The sequence below is a fragment of the Aptenodytes forsteri genome, unplaced genomic scaffold (genome assembly GCF_000699145.1).
Source record: "Aptenodytes forsteri isolate BGI_AS27 unplaced genomic scaffold, ASM69914v1 Scaffold63, whole genome shotgun sequence".
Taxonomy (NCBI): Eukaryota; Metazoa; Chordata; class Aves; order Sphenisciformes; family Spheniscidae; genus Aptenodytes; species Aptenodytes forsteri.
Window position 1 is genome coordinate 174,910 of NW_008794709.1, and position 21,982 is coordinate 196,891.

The 21,982-nt window shown below is 38.9% G+C and overlaps 2 protein-coding genes across 5 annotated transcripts in view; one reads left to right on the forward strand and one right to left on the reverse strand.

The window, feature by feature from the left end:
- LOC103894364 (transmembrane protein 14C-like) overlaps window positions 1-1,816 on the forward strand; it is a 7,934-nt gene extending 6,118 nt beyond the window's left edge. Inside the window, exons 3-4 of the mRNA XM_009273727.1 lie at window positions 683-767; window positions 995-1,816. Of these exons, the coding sequence (XP_009272002.1) occupies window positions 683-767; window positions 995-1,052 (143 nt within the window). The 3' untranslated portion in view covers window positions 1,053-1,816. The remainder of the gene's footprint in view (window positions 1-682; window positions 768-994) is intronic.
- MAK (male germ cell associated kinase) overlaps window positions 1,478-21,982 on the reverse strand; it is a 33,856-nt gene continuing 13,351 nt past the window's right edge. For 3 of the 4 annotated variants that reach the window (XM_019470613.1, XM_009273686.1, XM_019470615.1), the window contains 8 exons: window positions 19,807-19,974; window positions 17,713-18,033; window positions 16,392-16,582; window positions 15,717-15,847; window positions 13,901-14,032; window positions 12,011-12,085; window positions 9,109-9,237; window positions 1,478-5,776 (listed from right to left, as the gene is read on the reverse strand). In XM_019470613.1, coding sequence (XP_019326158.1) covers window positions 5,622-5,776; window positions 9,109-9,237; window positions 12,011-12,085; window positions 13,901-14,032; window positions 15,717-15,847; window positions 16,392-16,582; window positions 17,713-18,033; window positions 19,807-19,974 — 1,302 coding nt within the window. In that variant the 3' untranslated portion in view covers window positions 1,478-5,621. Of the gene's footprint in view, window positions 5,777-9,074; window positions 9,238-12,010; window positions 12,086-13,900; window positions 14,033-15,716; window positions 15,848-16,391; window positions 16,583-17,712; window positions 18,034-19,806; window positions 19,975-21,982 lie in introns of those variants that run through there. The other variant, XM_019470614.1, reaches the window with a different exon arrangement.

Here is a 21,982-nt window from a genome sequence, read left to right on the forward strand (position 1 = left end):
GGTCGACGGTTGGACTTGATGATCTTAGAGGTCTTTTCCAACCTTAATGATTCTATGATTTTATGTGAATATTGATGGGATTTTTTTTCCAGACTGAGATTAAATAATTTGGAGTAATGTTTAAAATGTTAGTTGCTCTTTCAGTTTGATCCCTTCGATTGCTTTCTGTTTGCTAATTCATATGTTCAGGTGGGGTTGTTTTATTTCTAGTTGTAGTGTTTAGTGCCACCTTCCAGTACAGAGAAATGGGAACTGTAATAATATTTGCCTCCCACATAGTGAACTTTGTCACCGTCCCAGCTTTCTGGCAGTTTTGAGCCTATCTGTATTCAAGGAAATAATTGTTCTTCTGCAAGCAAGGAGAAACTGAGGGAGAGTTAGTGATCTGCCCGGAGGACTGGAGGTTGTGGGCGATCAGGCAGTGGTCTCAACCCTGATGAGATCTACTCGCTTCTAATGAGCAGTGGAGCGTGCTTACCAAAGCTGCTGGGAAGCTTGCAACAGCTCTACTGTTCAACAAAAATAAGTAAAATGTTTGCATATGCTTCCTTGTGGAGAGGAGGGAGGCGTTCCTCTCTGTAGACATAGGCCTCTTTGGTTGGCACCGCTAAATGTCCAAGCGTTGCAGTGCTGCGCTGGTGTCTCTATTTCGGATAGATCTGACTGGGCTTCTTTTCAACAGTGGCGTCTGGAACCTTGTCTGCTGTTATGGGAATGAGATTTTACAACTCCAGAAAAGCGATGCCAGGGATAATTGCTGGTACCAGGTAGTCACCTGTCTTTTGTTCTTGTCTGTATTTTTTAATAGGCATTTTATTTAACTTATTTGTGGATTATATTGTTTTAAAAATGTTACGTGGTAAGTTCTGTGAAAAATGAAGTCTTACGGTGGAGTTCAGCTAAATGAAATAATGTCAATGTTTTCTTCCTTCTTGTTCTTTATGGGATTTTTGCCCCCCCCCCCTTTTTTTATAACAACTGTTTTGTTCAACAGTTTACTGATGGTTGGACGGCTTGGATTGCAGATCATGGAAAAGCCTCTTGAGCCGTAAGTCTGCATCAAGTCCCTTGAAGATACGTGATTTGAGAAGCCTGAAAATGCAACTGCCTAAATGTGCTACACAAAAGTGGAAAAGGCACTGCTGTCTGTGCATGGTATTTTTCATATCCTAACGCATGTGGGTTGTGTTTTTAAAGAACCAACATTGAGATCCCTGTTATGTCTTCCAGAATGGTATTTGTCTTAACATTTTCTGCACTGCGAAGCAAGAAAATATGAGTATAGCATTAGTTTGGCTTCTGGTCCTGCAACTTACTGCAGGCAAAGACCTCTTGGCACTTGCATACAGACAGTTGCAGGACTGAAGCGTAAATGTACATTTGGACTTGTCATTCTAAAATCATCTATACCTCTAAAACGAGGGGAGAGGAGTTGCCAATTTCTCACTAGTAATTAATATAACAAACATGCTTATTACGTCACCTCTCCCCTTCCACTTCCCTGCCAGTTTATCCGGTCATCATGTTTGTCAGTCAGGGACTTTGTTCTCCCAGCACTGTGCGTTAGAACCTGGTCCCACAAAACACAATCACAGAGCAGGCTGTCAAGGTTCTGCTGTAATGCAATGAAGGCAAACCTGTTACTTGCAATTACTTGTAAGCAAAAGTGCCCAGCTAAATGTCATCGTTTCACTTTTACAGATTATCATTCATAAATCAAAAATATGCTTTATTAGATAATGCTGAACTGTAGGCATAGCTCTTGCATTTCATGAGAATTAAAATGTTATTCTAAATAAACCAACAAATCATTATTACAAACTTCTGTGTTCTACACAACTATTTTTTTTTCTTTAATTGTTCATCTGGATTGATACAGTTTGGTGCCTTTCCCGCAGGGTGTCTGGATATATTTGTGAACGTGGATTGTGTAAATTATCTCTATTCCATTCCCTGAATCTAGTGACTTGTAAATATAAAAATCCCATGAACTGGGAGGAAGTACAGAGAACAAAAGCATACAGACCATATGTTCAGACAAGTGTTACATTAAAATACATTTTTTTTTTTTCTGAGAGGAATCATCTATTTCAGATTTGAAAAACGCTCTATGAAAGTTTATTTAAAGACTGAAGGGCTCAGTTGATCAGTCTTTGTCCTCAGCTGATTCCCCTGATGCCTGAAATCATTCTAAATATAAACCTGCCAAGCAGAAGTAATCCTGGGAGCTACACATAGATGGTAGTGTATCCCTTTTCTGGTCTCATTTAACTTGCGTCCCTTTCTGCACAGATCCTGAGCTTCGATTTCCTCAACCGTTCTTCTTTGGTGGCTGGTACTGGGAGAGATGGAAGCAGTGGGATCGATCTGTTAGATTGGTGAGACTCTGGAGTTGCTCAGAGTTCTCTAAATATCAGGCTAGTACCTTAGCAGGAGGGTGGTATCTTGTGGTCTTCCTTCCCTCTTTCCTTGTTGCAGCAAAACGGGCAGGGCAGTGACCCCGCACTGCCTGAGCAGGAGGTGCAGAGCTAGTCCGGTGGCAGTAGCCAGGCTCTGCCAGCAGAGCAGTGGTTTGCCAGGCAGGTCGCAGTGATGAGGCAGGGCCGCGGTCAAGCCAGGATGCCAAGGCAGCGGGCTGCGTTCCAGTTCCGCAGGGACATGGGCCAGGCATGGGCACAGCTGCCGCACAGCTCCGGCAAGGGCATGGGTCTCAGCAGCCTGCTCCCAGGCCACACAATTTGGGTCAGAGCTGGCTTGAGCACAGGCAGCGAGAGCTCTTGGGCGTGAACTGTACTCAGGGCACCTTCCTAGAGCCTTTATTCGTCAGCCTGCAGAGTTCAGCTTCAGGTGCTCACCCGTATTTACTTCGCTCTCTTACCCTCCCTGCGTAGAAACAAGGGGTGCGCAGGACAACAGATGGTTTGTTTATAAATCATCCTTTTAAGTGCCTAATCCCAGGCTGTGGACCCAGCGTTGGTGGGCAGGTGTCTGAATGTCTTTGCCCTAGCTCGAACAGGTTAATAAGCCAGACATTAGTATTTAATACACTTCTCTTTAAACTACCGTACAGGTTATTTGCCTCTCCATATTGCTTTTGAAGCGGTTATCTTCTGTGGAAGTAAGATGCAAACATAAATGCATCCCCTGCAATAAGCTGAGAAGAGCCACGATCCATCAGTTTTCTAATTGTACAATGCTGGTCTCAAATCGGGTAACGCACGTTTGGGCTGCAGTTGTCCTTTAATGGAATAAAGACAATAGAAAGCCGGGAATTGGACTGATAAGCTTTTAAACTCTTAGAGCAAAGTGTTAAGCCTTGCTGCTGTTCCATGAGCTTTGGAAAGCAGTAGCTTGAGTTGAGAACTGCTGGTAGAACTCTAGTTACCACTTTTCAGTTCAGGAGAAACAGTAGTAATCCAGACAAAGGGAGGAGAGAAAAGCTTGAGCCTTACACACTTTTTACCCCCTTGGAACTTTATCAGTATATACTAAATTTCTTGAGCATTAGATGGCATTTCTGCACTAACAGTTCAATGTGTACCAATGAATCGCAGTTAAAATGACTGTACAAAGCCTATCAGCCTCTTATGACTGTTTTTTCTTGCTGTTTACAAGAAAAATTTCTTAGCGCTTGTCATGCTTTAGTTATGGACAAGTAAAGGCTGTTACAGTTATGTCAAAGCCGTTTCAATGTTCATCAGCATATGGTAAGAACAGCATGTTTCTTCTAGCCATATTTAGTGCCATAAATAGTACCTATTTATTTTTCTGCTCTAGGTGATTTATGGACATGTGAGCTATGGACACATTATTAGTTAATTCCTTGACCAGACTGTGATTTTAACTAAGTCTCAGACATCTTGTACTAGAGATGAGTGATTCATTTCTCTCGTTTTTTAATTATAAAACCAGTGCATTTATGCCTGTTACAGAAAGTCTGAGGTTGTCCTTCATTGCCATAGCCGGTTACAGATCTATTCTACAGATAAATTAAGATGCATTTAAATAGCATAGGGACATCTGTTAATGCTAAGGGAATGACAAATACTTAAGCCTAGACCAATGGCAATTGAATTAAAGTCCCCAGCGCATTACTAACCAGATATCCCTATCTCTGTATAGCTCTTCCAGTATTAAAGTGGCATTTTCTTTAGGTGCGATTTTCATAACAGAATACTTGACTTTTTGGTACAACTGTTTTAGATTAAATTGATTTCCAGTAAGTTAACATAACCCATATATTATGGCACATTAGGTCAACAACAGGAATTTAAATATTTATATGCAGTTATAAAAGCCACACAAATACATTTCTTTTTTACAATGCTTAAAGTAATCATTAACAGCTTTACATCCTTAAAGAACATACTAATTTTGTACTTTAAAATGGCAGGTTTAATGTAACTACTAGGTCTAAAGCATCTATTCTAAATGCAGTTGTTAACAGAAGTAGCCTAGCTCAACATCCTAAAAAACAATTTATTGTACATTGGAAGGTCCTTTGCGGGATATGACTATAAAACTTAGCACAGAAGCCAGGGAAGGTACTGAATGAGCATATAAACAGTGAGGTATTGCATTAATAAAGTTGATGTGTGTTTTTAGGTACCTAAGTTGGCCTTTAAGATCTAAACCAGAAAGCAACATCTTTGAAGAACAGCCCAATATCCTCCCTCATGTAGCTTATTCAACTTGTGTAGTTTAGTTTGATCACACAATAAAGACATGTAGAAACAGGAGTTTACTGATAATTCATGCCTTTTTGGCTAATTCACCCTTAAAATGACTGACAGACTGCAGTGATTCAGGCTCCTTAAAATGTCACTGTGACCCTCCGTTGACAGGACAGATACAAATCTCCACAGATCTTCGACCAAAAATGGTCATAAGTTAATTATAACAGTAGAATCTAATTTTTAGGCTTCACTACAGCTCGGCAACGAAAGTCTAGCGTTCAGTACTTGTTTAACTATTTTCCAATATTGCTGTATCATTCTATAGCCATATACGGGCCAAGTTTTTAGACCTTCCTTGTCTAGTATTTATCAGTGGATTGCTTATGTCCCGCTACGAGGAGTTAAGTTCTCATTGCTATTATGAGTATTTGCACATTACAGACCCTAAGTAACTCTTAGGTACAAGTTGTGTGAGAGTGTGGTGGTCTTCACAAAGCCCGATCTGTGCTTTCACTCTCATCTTTCTGGTAAGGAGCCAGCCCAAGACCTGAAAGCCTGCTGCCGCCCTGCTTTAGCCCTGCTTCTAGCTGCTTGTGTACCTGAAAGCAAGCATATGCCAATAGAGGATGTTGCATTGGGCGAACAACCATAACAGTTGTTTTAAGAGTACGAGGACAGGAGATCCATCTATAGAAAAACGTCGAGTGAAATCTACTTCTCAGTAGTTTTGGCAATATAAGTTACGCAATACTTCAATAAATCCTACTTTATAGCCAGTATTTTACGTGGTATTATATGTATTATACAGGTAATAGAACAAAAGGTCTTTTTTTCTTCTTTACTACTGCATAGTCTTAGGAAAAGTGAGAGCAAATAGGCATTTCAGGTTTCCAGTGCAGGAGAACTGAACATAGCTCACACAATATCTACATAGGATGGCATTTTCTATCTGTTTCCTCCGTATTTGGCCACCCAGTCTGTTCTTCCATGTACTGGCTGAATTGTTGGTGAGCGAGTTAAAACAGTCACGTTTTTTGCTGCTGAATTGAAAGTAGGACCTGGTAACTGAGCACGAGCAGCTTTGGTTTTCCAGGAATAATCTGAAAGGAACAAGAACTCAGAATTAGTTAGGACTCAACAGGTATTTCACTCCTTTACAGATAAAAGAACGAGAGCTTAAAGATGACTTGTGGTACTCAAGGATGCTAACACAGCAGGATGCTTTGGTCTCTGATATGCTGTCTATGCTTGTTTTCAGATAAGGTTAATGTTTCCTATAGTTTATCTTACTAGTAATTCTCATCTACTGGATACTTGTTTTGGAGCAATCCCTTGGGAAAACACTGAGACTGAAATTCAGTGGAAAAACTGATGTGTATGTCTACAACTGTATCTCCTATTACAAAACGGCTACAGAATGGAGGTGTTCTTTCCTCTATCTCAAATATTTGAAAAAGCATATAACTATAACATTGCTAAACTTATTAAAACCCAAACAGCCTGGACTGAAGGACAGCTTCTGGAGACTCTCTTGTTCCTGTTGGGATTTTATGCCTTTTATTCCCCTCCTGCTTAGCTGAGAACTCCTAGGATACCTGGTGGCGAGTCCTCTTCCTCTCCATTTCCTGTTTCTCTATCGATTTCAGAGGGTCTGTTCCAAGTCCTTGCGTTTTTTTATCCCTTATACTGGCATCCACCTGGTTTCAGGCACTGGTAGTAGTGCACTACTATATTCCCAGCCTTCCTACTCAGATTTCCCCTTTCTGCATTTCAGATAGACAGTCACTACTTCCTCAAGCTTCATGTGATTAAAGTAATTGCCCTGCTGCAGGGGCTGACTGCTCATGGTTTTCTTCACGTTCATCACCAATTCTGCCATTTTTCCAAGCCTTTAAAGTCAGTCATTTGGGACCTCTCTTACATATAAGAAGAAATCCTATTAGGATTTGTATATATAAGAAATATATATACTCCTGCTATACCTTACCATTGTTTCCTTAGCATTCCTAAAGTATGTCTTGCCCCTTGCATTCCTACTTTGTAGTTTAGTCTTCTTTTATTAGATGTTACTGATACTTTTTTTTTTTTAATTTAACATGTTATGGGTAAAATACTTCTTTTTTTGGTGCCTATGTATCATTCTGTTTCTTATGGAAACCCACCTATTTTTGGTGGTATTTTTCAACAGTGGGTTGAACCCATCAAGACATTTAAAAAGGAGGAATCTCACGGACCTGAAACTGGGGGTCAGGTCTCCACCTCTTTGAAAACTAATGCTGTTCCTTTTTATTGTAGGCTGGCATTCCCTGTCTTTCATCAGCGAGTACAATTCCAGCCTACCCTCTCTTGGCAATGAAGGTCACTTTTCTTGGGTCTTGGCATTGCATTTTCCTCAGAGAAATTTATCTTTTTTACTACATTAAATTATTTAAATTATGGCATTAAAAAACTTAACAAACGAAGAGAGCAAAAACAATTGGGAGCACAACTTGTTTCAGTTTGGATAATACAAAGCAAAGGGTCACCAAAAATGTTAATGTTCAAGTATTGACAGATAGGAGATAAAAACCTGCCATTTGCTTCATCCTTATCTCTCTTCCCATGCAAGTCTGCAGAGTTTAGGCTAAATGTGAGGGGTTTCAGCAATAGGATTCTTGCTCTTCTCCAGGACATGGAAGAGCCTCTTAATTGACCTCCATCTGCCAGCCTTTCTGACTTTTACTACACATTTGCCATTTCTAATTACAGATTAACAGTGAATTTATTTCCCTTTGGATCACCATAAGTAATTCCTTTTCATTCTCACTATTCACAGCGGTCTAGAGATAGTTGCAGATTTTGTCCTCCTGTGAACTTCTTGATCCACACACTGTGACAAATCAAAACTCTCGTTGTTGTGTTTCAGCGGTGAGTTGATAAGATAATGAAGTGCAGCTCCAGCCTTCCCTGGTGGGTTTCTGATCAACTCAGACTCAGAATATGCATACATCCAAGTGTATTTTATATATGCGTGCCATCTCCTTCCTTCCCTCCCTCCCTCCCTCCCTCCCTCTCTCCTTCTCAGAAGTCACTTGCAGGTTCCTAAGGGGAACAGGTAACTCAAAAGAGCAAGTCAGCAAAAAGACAACATTATTAAGCAGGACCATATCAGATTGGTCTGCCATAGGCCCTTTAGTTAAACAATTCATGATTAGTTTAGGGCCTTGCTATTTCCTCTGAAGTAACTAGAGAAGTGTGCTGCTGGGTTTTGGACAACAGCTTTAAATCTTCGCTCACAAACCAGTTTCTCCTGCATCCTGAGCACTTCTGTTCATCTTCTCTGAATCAGAAACATACCAACAAAGAAGGTGCTCAGAATGTCATCCATACCGCAGAGGATCCAAGGTAACAGTTACATTCAGAACAGGCTTCACATTGTTTTTAACTGATGAATGGAACAGTCTTTTAATGTGCTTGTTAATGTAATGTACAGCTATTATATTGTTACTGTATCATAACTATTAAGAACTGGTCATTTGCATTCTCTTGTTTGGCTTTTATCTTCTATAATGTAGCAACATTGAAAGTTTGATGTCACAAAGCACTCTTGTGATACTTCATGGGTACAAGAGTAGTGTCATCTCAGTACCCACAGACTTACATAGCCAACATAGTGAGATGAAGACACAGTGAAAACCTGCCTTACATGACCACTGCAGAAACCACAAACCAACTAGATAGGGCCAGTAAATAAGAGAGCAAGTAATTTTAATTAACTGCTTATACCGTATCTGTAACATTATTTGTGAATGTACGAAGTCACTTGATGAAGGTCTTTGCCTTTTTCTGAAGTTGTGGAGGTCACTGTAAGCACGGATCGGCATAATTCAGTTGCATTAAGTGACATTAAACTGATTAAAGACCCACACAAGACAGCCCCAAGCTACATTAAAGTCACTGTCAAGAAAATTCCTCCAAATCCACTCAAATATAAGGCTTTTTTTAAAACCTGAATGTATGTATTTTGCATACTTACTAGTTGATGACTGCACCGATTCCTACTAGCTACATAAATCATGGATTTATATTTGTGTCTAATCTACATGACCATTACTATAGAGTTGTGGAGTACTTTTACAATTCTGCTTAGCCCTTCACCACTAATGAACAGTAGTTTAGCAAATGGTCCAAACCTTCTAGAATTACAAAACATTTGCACCTTTATTTTCTCTTTTACGTAACAAACAATAGTAGCAATAGTTTCTCAGGGTATCAGGACTGCCTCTAGACACCTACATTCAATTTACGTATGTTGAGAACAATTTATGCCCAAGAATTTTATTTACAAAACTTGGAGGAAAACCTTACTAAGGGCTAATAAATCTTTTAAGAAGCATGGGAAATGAACATTTCTCTTTGTCTCAGGTATGTATGGTAAAAGGATGTTCCTTACCCGATGCAGGTGCACCAAGAGGAGCTAGCTGTATCCGTTGTCCAGCTGATCCAACCTCTTTTTTATGACAGGAAGGGATATATACTCCTGATGGGTTGTAAGCAGCACCACTTACAAAGCCAGGATTTCCTGTTGACATTACAGAGTTTTAGTATTTTCAGCTGCATACAGGAAACCTTGCCTAGTTTTTATAGTCACTTCAAAATACATTTGCAGTACCACAAGAGTAAGTATGAGTGTTCTTTAAAAACTCCCTAGTTTTTTCCAACTCCCTGTTGAAAAAAAAGTATATATACATTCTTTGTTCTGTGTATTAGTTGGACCCTTTACAGCCCCTAACAAACTCACTAAGTTGCAGATCCAGTACATCTGATATGCAGTTCAGCGGGAATAAAGACGAGAGCAGGATGAACATTTTGTTAGTACTTTCATTAAACTTAGACCACATAGAAGGGTTTACACTGAGTTTTAGAGAAAGGCAGGATCTTACTTACAGCTACTTGCTTTGCTGGAAGCTGGTTTAAGCACTTCAGTAGTTGAAAACTAGCGCTCAACAGTACTCTTGTGCTCAACATGTTCGGCCTAAATCTATCTAAAATAATGGAACCAAAGGGTCTTGTGGGAAGTAGTGCACCACTTGAAGTTGACTTTGCTGGTTCCACAGTTAAAGGCCTGCTATAACAGTCAGACCCAATTACCCTCTTTCTTTAACCCCGGTTATAATTTTGTTGTACCTAGTTTTGGTCCAGATCTTTCTTTAAAGCAGTGCTACCTTGGGAAGGCTGACAAAACCATCCTCATTTGGAAGTTGAGAAACACTGTGCATTTACACACGAAATCAGTACTGAAATCATTGTCCAATGGCAGAGGGATCTGTTACAATATTTAGACTCACTGCTTCAAGAAAATTTCTTACCTTCTCCATGTCTGTCATCACTTGGGACAGTGTTAAGACTGTGCTGGCACAACGTCCAGAGAGAAATGCTTTTCTCCAGTGGTGTGGTTCTGTATTCAGTAGTGTTAAATTTCTGAACTACAAGGCCATACACAGCAGTTTTAATTTGACCTTTATCAAGTGTGAGCATTTTTATCATAGTAATATTCAGCATGGTTGCAATGGTAGCTGCAGTAAAACATGCAGTATCTGATTTGACAGTTTTTCTGTCTCCTAAATCTCTGGCCTCAGTGCAATCCCAAAATGTTCCTCTTCACACAAACACTCTCAGTCCTCTGTGATAATTTCAGAGCTCAGAGCAGTGGATCTATAAGCTGCAAAATTGGTCATCTACAAACCCAAAAAGGTATCCTCAGCTAATTACAGCTGTGTTGGGTCATTGCATACCTCCCTGCTCAGGAGCACTAACAAAAAAAGCCTTCAGCTAACTCAGTTTTGCCAGCCTCCTCAACCTGTCACTTCTATCAGTCCTGCAAATAGCTGGGTCTCCATGTGGTTTCCCTGTGTCCAGTTGATGCCGGTCTCCAGCACAGTAAAGAATGACGCAAAAGTCCTGGTGAAAAATACAACTTTATTAAAGTATTCTAATAAAATTTAACTTTCTCGTAGTCTTTAAGTTCTTCCTTTTCAGGAATTTGCCTGAAAAAGAAAAGCAACACAGTTTTAGTGGTTTGTTTACCTGCCTGTGCACATACACACACATTCTCTTATTCCCCCAGTTCCTAATTATTTCACTGGGAGTGGTTCATAGCTGTGACAGCTCAGTAGCTATTCCTTAAAATTCTGAGGTCTGAAAATAAGAACATAACAGGCCTCAATTAATATAACCTCAAAAAGACTACTTCTGTCTGCTTCTTATCTACAGCTCAGCAAAGCTGCCTATCTGTCAAAAATTGCTCAACCATTTTTTGGTTCTCCTTACCTCTCGATGTCCAATGTCCTTTATGAACCCTTCTGCAGGAAATGGAAGAGTGGAGCCAGGAGGAACAGTCTAGGTGAAACTGAGAGGTCTGAAGGGGTGGTCTTTTGTTGGATGAGAACAAGGGAAGGAGAAGGAGGGAAAAAAAAGTTCAGTATAAAATAACAGAAAAACTACAAATAAAAAAAATCCTATTGAAAAGCACAGTTCCTTACCTCTGACCACTGCTGCACAAAAGAAGGGGTTCTTGCTATAGAAGTATTCATCCATGAGGCATCCAGGAGGTCTGGCAGCAGGTGTATAGGCAAGCATTCATGGCCATGATGTCAGCAAGTATAAGCGTGGCCCAGGCCGTACCCCCTACCCTCAAACAACACATACCTGATTCTTCATAAAGGATAAAGTCACTGAATCGTTTGAGCTGGGTAGTGAGTTAAAAAACCCCTATGAATAGCTGCAATGAGACATATCACACAGGCAGTACACACCAGAGGGGCCAGAAACTGGGAGAGGTGAAACATTCCAGCAGCTTTAAAATGCTCGCAGCGAACAATGTGTTTAGACACAAACTAGGCTGCCTGGAAACCTGAGTTTCCACCCCTCTTACACTCAGGTAACTCCACCAAAATCTATGCAATCATAGTGCTGTAAAATTGGTGTAACAGATAGAGAATCAGAAAGCAGTCAATGATGCAAGTCCCAAGTGCTGTTGTGAACAAGCAGTCCTTCAGGAGAGATGCACATGCTGCTGCTTCAGGATCGCTTCTTCACCATTATCCAGCAACAGTGCAGTGACATGCTGTGGATTATAATTAGGGCAAAATATTCCTTGTCTTTTAAAGCACAATAAGTGCGAAGAGTCCAGAAGAAGTCACAATGAAGAGAGCAAGGTTTGACAAAACAGATTACAACTGAAAATGAAGTATATGATCACCTGGAATCTGCAGTATAAGTGCAATTTTTACAAGAAAATGTAAAACATAAATATGAAATGTGCAAAGAACCAGGCTATAATTGCTATAAATTACCTTTTGGATCCTCTAATCTTTCCTTCAACCTTTCTTTGCATGATAGCTTTTCAATAGGTATAATTAAGTTCTCATCTGTAGACAAAGAAAATGAAAGGAAGAAAAAGACAGAAAGACAGAATTTTAGAAAAAGTGTATGAAGAACCTGGCTAGGTGATGTAAAAGAAATGAGGGAAAACAAAGCAAGAAAGGACAAATATCTGACATTTTTGTAACTATAACGTCTCATTCCTATGTTTTCTCAAGCAGGAAATGTTACTCTAACAAGTTACTTTACAAGGTCCTTTCTAATAATGGAATAAAAATGTGGTTTACCAACAATGCAATCACATTCCAGTCACACAAATACATAAATCACAAGTTTAAGCACTCAGGTGTATCTGCAAAGTTGACTGATCATAACCTTACAATTCTTCATAAATAAAGTATTTGTAACTATTTGCTCTTATCTTATTTCACCTTAGGGCAATGTTGTGGATGAGGACAAAAAATAAGCACTTAAATACACTAAACATAGTTATTTAAACAGTAAACAGCATACAGTGTCAACTTTCAATTCTGTCAATATGAAAAAAGAAAGCATACATAATTTACATGTGTGTTATTTCCGCGATCGGTGCTCCAGCTATCCTGGTTTCATGTGTATCTGTCTTAAATGTTGTTGCCTCCCCAGTATATGAAACATCGCATGCAATTTAAGATACTGATGGAAATAATACCAAGTATTTTCAAACATACAAAATAATCGGTTTTAGGGTTTTTTCTTTAAACTTTTGGTAGATACCCAAAGTAAGCCAGTAAGACAAAAGCAGGATTTTTACCATTAGCATTCATCTTAATTTTATTTTCAGTGCAATTCAGTAGGTAGATGTCTAGCTTATTGATGCATACTTTTGGAAACAGCTCTTTGCCTTTTTGTGCCTAATTCCCTTGCAAGACTATTTTTTGAGTATATTAATTCTAAGGCACCCAGATACTGTATTTCGGAAAAGAAAAAGGTACATGTGATGATTGCTTAAAAAGTCTGTTCTATTCCATCAAAATTCTGGTAGGTGCTGTTATTTTTCCACTTCCTAAAATCTTTCACACAATTTCAGATGAACGACTTACAGCTCACCTGACTTTCAGAGGGAAAATCAGATTTGTTGACACTGCAGAATGGCTACTAAAGTTCTATTAAAAAGGGGCGCAGCATCTGCACATCAACAAACCTTCTAAAGTTCTTTCTGTACAAGCATGTAAGGCTAAGTGGTTTATTGGCATTAAGGTATTTGGGTGCGACTCATGCTAGTTCGACAATGGCTGCAAAGTTGTTAACCAGGTAACCTCCCATAACAGGGTGATGGGACTGTGTACTTAAAGTACAGAGCTTGGTGGTCAGAAGATACCTGATGCTTTCCTCAGTGAAATCTTAGATAAGCCATTTAACTAGTCTTAGTCTTCACTCTATAAAACGTTGATAATGGTGTTCTTCACAAAACGTAGTACCAAAAGGCACCTTATTGAAAGTTCCTTGCTGAAAATAAGGGGACTTTTCATGCAGCAAAGTATTTAGGACAAGGCTAGCAGATTGTTAAAAGACATGTTTAGAATATTGGGCAGTACTGTTATTACATGAGCACACTACCCACCATCTTGTTTTCTTATGTGAGACTGCTGTTTGATAGTCTTCCACGGCACACTGACCAGGCAGTAATGAGGTCAAACTATTTGCTTAAATTAATACAGTAAAATAATGGTCTAAGAGGATTATGGACAAAAAAAACAACAAAAAAAATGTTAGCCTAGAAGCTAAGGCTGACAACAGAAGTTAAACCAGATGGTCTTAACTAAATTAATTCAATGAAGTATGATGAGATATAATGTGACGGCTTTTAATTACACTTTTACCTGTAGTATTTCTGTTGAAAGTCACTCCTCCTCCAGTATGTGCCAGCGGTTTAGAAAACAACTGGTTGTTCCAGGTTCCATGTGATCCTTCTTTATTGACTGCTACTAAAGAGATACTCTTAGGGTTTACACCTTAGAAAACAAATTATGGAAAGTGTTATAAATACCAATTTTCAAACATAATTCAACCAATGAAAAATTGACATTTCTAGAGCAGTAAACCAACACTGAATTATTTGTGATATAATGTAAACACCATTAACGTAAAAGAACAATGTCCACTGATTAGATTTTTCAGCCAAACCATGAAAACTAGAGACATTGATTTAAGAACAATTGTCTTCATGCTTTCAAGAGAACTTTTAAAAGTCTTTTTAGTACAGTTACTTGGTTTCTATAAAACCATAATCTCATTATTGATATTTTTGACACTCAAACAACGCAAATTAAAAATACCTATCAAAACCTAGGGTTCTCAAGGCTGAAAATAAACTATTTCTTCAAGGGATAAGTTCAAAAGTAGGACAAAGAGGTTCTTGTTACTTCAGCGTGTTACGAGCATTACAAGAGTTAATGGGATTACACAGCATGAAAGCAGCTCCCAGATCTAATGGTAACAGAACTAAAGTAATACAGATAAATAACAAATATGATTTTTGGAGCTGATATTCTCTTAAGAGCTGATATTAATTATTTTTCACATCTATGCCTTTCTCATTGAAAACTCCACTAAAACCAGAGAGACATTAGAAGAAAAAAGAAAGATTAAAAAAGCTAAGAAATAGAGATGAACTTTCCATCTGTGTTACCTTTAGATAGGGAAGCCCCCCCGCCCCCCCCTTTTTTTTTTTCTTCCTTTTGGACTTAAACTCTTGAGTCTCTGGGCATCCTATTTAACATTCAAGAAGGGATTTCATATTCAGAAGTCATCAGTGGCCTAATGAATTCCTGAGAAATTAGTGATACATTGTAACAAAACAACTTGCCTGACAATCAGGAACTCCTCTGTGAGCCACCTAAATTCTCATATGTGGATTATGGTAGAAGTCATGATACACATACTGTAATTGTGCAAACCGTCATGGCAATAAAGAAAAGATACTAAGCGAGACACTAAGGCAATAATTTGATTATGCAATATATTCAGAATACTAACTGAAGGAAACATTCCCTTTTCTTTCTCCTTCCCATTCTTATTCCTAGCAATTACATCATTTCATGTTATTTTCCTGATAAAATCACTCAGATTTAGACTAAGCTATCTATTTATTTTTAAGGAGGATGACTGCCTTGGAAAGGGAAGTGAGTGGGTGAATTCCTACCAGTGCAAGTGGCTGATATTTCTAAACACTTCCTACCAAGAAGGGTAACTGTGTTTATCAGAACTTTAAAGTTCAAAAAACCCCAAACCTCCTGATACTGCAAAACTGAGAACTATGCACTATATATTTATACACAGGTAGTTTCTTTAGTCCTCAGATACACTTGCTTATGGTCAATCAGGATATACTCCTAGGAATTCAAGAGATCTTGGATTCATATTACTGAGGGTTTTATATGTTACTGGTCATAAGAGGGCCTGTGAATTTTTATGGTGTACAAGCAGTGTTGAGCTCCCTTCCATGTTTACATAGCCAGGACCTTCTGCATCAATTGTGATGAGGTACGTTCTGGGAAAGGCATTTAGTCCACAACTTGAAAATCTAGCCTGGTTATGAAAAGTGAAATTATCCAGTGTGAAATCTAAAGTTTAAATGTACTGTACATAGATTGTTCACAGCTTGTATTTTCCATATATATTGACTTTTACCCTTACCAGGTAGATATCTTGATTGTCTTAGATAGTACTGTTTTGCTGATATATTTGATCTTCCAGAATCATTTCTCATCGGAACCTTATTTTCCCATCCTGGCTGGATACAGCATGAAGCTTTTGGTTCTGGCACACTGAAAAAATCAAAATGTTCAAACAATGTGACCAACAACTCCAGCTCAGAATACCACAAGCTGACCCTGGCCTGAAGAGCACAGAGCTCTTCTCTTATCTTGCCTTCATCAGTAGAACTTATTCTTACAGAAAGTAACAGCCAAATCTCATACCTCATGAGAGTTTGACCTGGGACTTCAAAGAAAAAAAAAGTGCATCCAACACTACTGAATAAAAGCAAATGTGGATAAGTGTAGCAGAACTTTTCCTAACTTAACTGACAAAGGAAATGAAGTTAGTATATCTGATTTTAGTAAAACACACAGTTTCTTAATAACATGACAAACACCTAAACCAGACAGTGCCTGAAAACAAATTTGATTCAGTTTGGATATTACTGGCGCTATATCAACACCACACCCAAAGCTGGTCTGCTCATACAGCGCTTTGCACTCTTGCAAACTTTTGGTGACTTAAATTTTAGCAGATTTGTCTTAATCAATCTATAAGTCTACTGGAAACTGTTTACTAAAAAAATTGTGATTTTATAATTATAGGACTTACCTAAAAAGACATTCCTTATTTTTCTTTTCTTTTAACAGTGCAATGCTAGGCTTCTTTGAACATGACATTCCAAATTCAGTGTCATCCAAGTCATCCCAGCTATCTGCAGCCTTTACCAAAGTCTGACCCCATCGTCTTCTGCAGCTTTTAGGACCTGCTGCACCATTCTGAGGGCCACTAGCTGCTTGTTTCTATTTTAAATAGGGGGGAAAAAAGCTTCAATTCAATTCTAAAATTTTATATTTTGTATCTAGTTCACTTCCTGACTACCGCTTAAGAACTTTGAGGGAATTTTTCCCATTGTGTTGTGCCTATTTTGCTCATAGTCTTAGAATGTTTTTAAGCACAAAACATAACAATAATGCTGGCAGGTATTTTGAGTGTAGCTTTTTTGGACTGTCATCCTTAAATTGCTCAAATCTATCTGAAGTAGCAAAGTTAACGTTCTATTTGCAGACCCATTTCAGTGCTCAGCCTCTACTACTGCTATCTTGCTGAACTCATGCTCTAGGCAGTGGTAGAGGAACTGTCAAGAAGTAGGACACAGTGGTGCAGAACATTCACAGCAATCACGCTCAGGGTTTATGAGTGCCAATTGCCACGGCCCCAAAGTAAATACAGCAAATAACAGAAGTTAGTCAGGACTTCCCTTAACATTCTCTTCCAAAGAAATTATTAGATTTTAAAGCTGTCCTTTCATCTGACTGTAGTTTCCTTTCCAGTATTTTCTGAATACCTGTTATTTTTAACGTACTTTACATTGTAGTTCAGTGGGTATAAGTGGAAAGCAAAAAGACGACTGTAAACCAAAGTTTAATATTCATCTTGCTAAAAATCTTACAAGCTTAGTAATTGGACGAAGTGTCGAGTTCCATGTGATTACAAGTGTTGCTCACTTTGCAACTATCTACTAGCAGCCAACAGGTGGTAGTTGGAGAACTACCATCATAAACAAGACTCTGAGCTTTCTCAGGTATTTTCCTGCTTGAGGCAAGTGAAGTTCTCCCTTTCCACTTCTCTATTGTATACTAACAATATTTTTGTGAATTGTTTCTCAAAGGTCAATAAACGATAGTTGTAACTATATTACTGCATCAGCGTGCCAGTAATGGCTATTATAAATGAACATAATGTTGTTACAAAAAATGTATTCTTCTGATTTGCTGTAAAGTTTCAGTGAGTGGCCAGTTATATCGTTAATTAGTCCCTAATTATCTATCTGTATTTCCTCTAATAAAAAGTATGACGATTTTCAAGGGATTGCCTGGTTGAATATAGTAAGAACTTTTAATAAAACCACCATTTATTGAAGACAACTTACTGGCGATGAGTTTTTATTGATAGTTGGAAAAAATGGTTGTGCCTGTGGTTGCTGCTGTTTTGGTACTTGCTGGTTAGCTGTATTCTGAGGCAACTGAATTTGCTGGAGAGGCTGGTGGTTAACCTTTGACAGGGGCTGTGGCTCTGTTTTGTCAGGTACATCAGGTGAAGACAGAGGTTCTGGCTTGGATATAGTTTCCAGTTTAGGTAAAGCTGGCTTTGGCTCCGTTGGCTGAACTGGTTTAATAGGAGTCTGTTTCTCCAGATACTGTGGAGGAGGTCCTAAAACTTGGCCAACTTGAAAGTAAGGGTACTTCAAAGCCTGGAGAAGAAGATATAACATACTAATTTTACTTCAAAAAGTTGACTTTGGTAACCTCATCAAGGACCTAGGCAGGTTTCTGAAGCATTTGAGCAAGCTCTACAGCACAAATGCAAGATGGATGCATAATGAGATCATATGTAAACAGTGTGTATTGATAACTGTCAGTTCTGTATTTTAAACTCTTCCCATCATATAATTTAGTAAGATGGATCCACATGTACATGTTACAGCAGTCACGTCCTTTCTTTCCCTCCTTTACTTCTAGGTTTTGTGGAGTCTGTGTTTCGAGGTGCATTTTACATTCAACACCATTCTATATTTATGCATTAATAAATTCCAATCTTAAAACAGGTAGTCTCCACTACCTTTACCACATGCTTTATTACATGTTTCCACTGCTAACTATGTTTTGGCAACTCGATGAACAGCTTTTTTTTTAATTTAAAAAAACAAAACCCCAAAGTGTTATGATTGCCATTTAATATTAATGGGTTTTACAATTAGAGGATGTTAACGAGCAAGGTTTCTCCTTCATTTTCTTATCACCAGCTTTCCCTGTTTTTGTTTTGCTTTGAAGTACAGTCACTGTGCTTGCTGTGCCTTTACAGTGTTTATTAGGAAACTACAGCGTCTGTCTTCAGGCAGGTGTGTATTTCATTCTTTTCCTCTGACCTTTTCACGTCCACCGCACAGCATAGACATACCTTACTAACACAGCTCCTCCTATGTCAAAACAACACACTCTGCTACTCCTTCTGGGAAGAATCCTACTCTTTGTTAGTTCTCAAAGAGATGTTTTGCCTCAGCTGTGCTTGAGAATTGCTGCCTTTGTACACATTTCCATGTATGTCCATTAAACTCTCCCTTTTGGCTGTGGATTACAACTGCTGCAGCTGCTTCCTTGACAACTCACTTGGGCAAAAGCTGGTTATTTGCTTTCATAAAGCACCATGCAGGATTCTGTGTAGAGATATATAGCACCAGACTACAGTTAGATCTCAGTGACTGTAACAATAGATATGCTTTATAAAGTGGAGAGAAATGGTTGTTTTTCTTGGTACCATCTGCTTAACCACTTCTGAATCACTTACATTACATCCACCTAGGATAACTTGCGATACGTCTTTTTTCTTTCCCAATTGTATTCCCCTTTTATACTTTCTAAATAAGACTGCATTAGGCATGAATACTCAAAAAAAAAATCAGTAGAATGTAACCATCTTTGGTACTTGAAATATGTTTTTTAAAATTAACTCAGAGAAAAACTGTGACCTTTGTGACCTATTGGTATGTTCTTCACAAAGTTCTTTCCTTATCACTTAGTACAGTTTACATTCCATCTCCAAGTAAAAATAATCCTTAGCTCTTCCATAGTGCATTCCATCTGCAGCTTCACAAAAAGCAAAGCTTAATTTTCAATATCCCCCTTTGTACAGATGGGGGAAGAAAAAGGCAGTGGCAGAAGTGACATAGTTACAATTCAGGAAACTTGCAGCTCAGATTTTTCTCTGTCCTGTACAAAGAAAGTTTTAGAATATGCCAATACAGAAGACAACATTGCAGAAATAACTAAAGAGTTTATGATGTCTGCTGAGCCAGGTTTAGAACTTTCTCTCCTCACTACTCAGCCTCATTCCCACCAAAGCATTCAAAGTGAGGAGACATTTCTCTGGGCATCAGTATTAAGACAATCAGTTGCTTTCTGTATCTACAATTTTTTAACAATGCAAGAAGATTCAGTCTTATACTTAATCATTCAGGTGCTCAGACCTGACTTGCTGTAGGTCTCTTCTTTGGATTCCAGTTCAGCATATCACTCATAAGCTGTATTGCTTCATTGCTTGCATTTGGGATGAGAGCTTTTAGACTTATAGGGACGCATTGTGGGAAACGGAAATTCATAGCAGAAGCAAGGTGGTATCCTTCTGGCCAGTCACTCTGTTTCAAAGGAAAGAAAAATGAGTACCAAAAAAAGAACAAAGACTATATACCTTTGAGGTATTAGATCAAATTTAATTTTATGTAGCTTGAGTCACGCTTGGTCTGCGTAGCTCCTTTCCTATATGGTAGAAGACAGGCATTCCTATTTTCGATTACAATTGTTACACCACCAGTGAACGCAGCATCAGTCTCCAATGGCAGTCCTTCTCAAGCTCTGCTATAGGTAAAGGTGGAACTGTCATTGTGGATACCGCACTTGGACGTATTCTATCTGAAGGAGAAGAGAGTGCAGCAGTACCAGGAGCAGTACCGAACATCCCGTCTACCACAGAAATGAGCTCCAACAGCTGACTTCAACATACCTTCTTTATAGGCATAGCAGAGGTGAGGCACTTCCACCCAGCATACCATGGTTGTGTAACCATGATGCAGCCTATACAATATACCACTGATTCCACCATTAAGATAGTCAATGATTAAATGACAACTAGACACTTTGCAACAGAAAAAAGCCATGACGACCAGATGAATTTTTTTTTTTTAGCGTTTAACTTTCCAAAAGTAAACCCTGAAGTCCTTAGTTGCTTCATAATTGCACTGTTTGAATACAGAATCACAGGATTATCAAAGACCCCAAGAGATCATCTAGTCCATGCCCTTGTCCCTTCCTGACAGGTATTAGTCTCAAAAAGCTTCCAGTTTCTGGCAGTCCACAACCACTCCAAACAGTCTATTCCAGAGCCTAATTCTCAAGATTAGAAAGATGTAGGTTTCTCTTTTGACACAATACAAGACTGTTGTAGAGTGTGCTATCATCCATGGATACCAAGAAGGACTATTTCTTTCTTCTCTCTAGAACAGCCTTTTTATACATTAGGTGTATTTCTTCTCCTTCCAGTCTTCCTTTCTATAGGCTAAAGAAACCGAAACAATTGAATTCCTGGGTCTAGGCTTTTTAAGTTTTTCTTCTTCTCCAGACTCTGATTTTTCTCTCTTGAAAGGCAACTTATAACTGGATATAGCATAGCAAGTGGAACAGAAAGATTAGTTCATATGTCAGTGGACAATACTCCTTTCTCTACACACTGGTATGGTATTTGTCTTCATTGCAACAGAATACTGTTGACATATAATGCATTATATAGCTCCTACATCCTCTTCTATAGGTGTGTTAGCTGGATAGTTATTGCCAGTGTTGTGGTTTAACCCCAGTCAGCAACCAAGCATCACACAGCTGCTCGCTCACTCACCCTTCCCCCACCCCTGGTGGGATGGGGGAGAGAATGAGAAAAGCAAAAGTAAGAAAACTCATAGGTTGAGATAAGAACAGTTTAACAATTGAAATAAAATAAAAATAATAAAAATTGTAATGAAAAGGAAAACAACAAAAGAGAGAGCAAGGAACAAAACCCAGGAAAAACAATTGATGCAACCGCTCACCACCTGCTGACCGACACCCAGCCCGTCCCCGAGCAGCGATCGCTGCCCCCCAGCCAACTCCCCCCAGCTCATATACCGAGCATGACATCATATGGTATGGAATATCCCTTTGGCCAGTTTGGGTCAGCTGTCCTGGCTGTGCCCCCTCCCAGCTTCTTGTGCACCTCCTTGCTGGCAGCATATGGGAAGGTGAAAAGTCCTTGACTTACTATAAACACTGCTCAGCAACAACTAAAACATCGGTGTGTTATCAACATTATTCTCATGCTAAATCCAAAACACAGCACTGTACCAGCTACTAGGAAGGAAATTAACTTTATCCCAGCCGAAACCAGGACACCCAGATATTTATGCAGCTGATTATTCCTGCCTAAGTACAGCATTCTACACACTACTAAAAAATTTTTTTTAAAGCTACATCTCTAATTTTATAAGAAACTCTGAATTCTAATCTTGTCTTCTAACATACTCAATCCTTCCCAGCCTGCTATCTACCAACTTCAGAAGTAAAATCTATTCCATCAGAAGGCCTTTAATACAATCTATCTTTCATTTTGAATGCAAA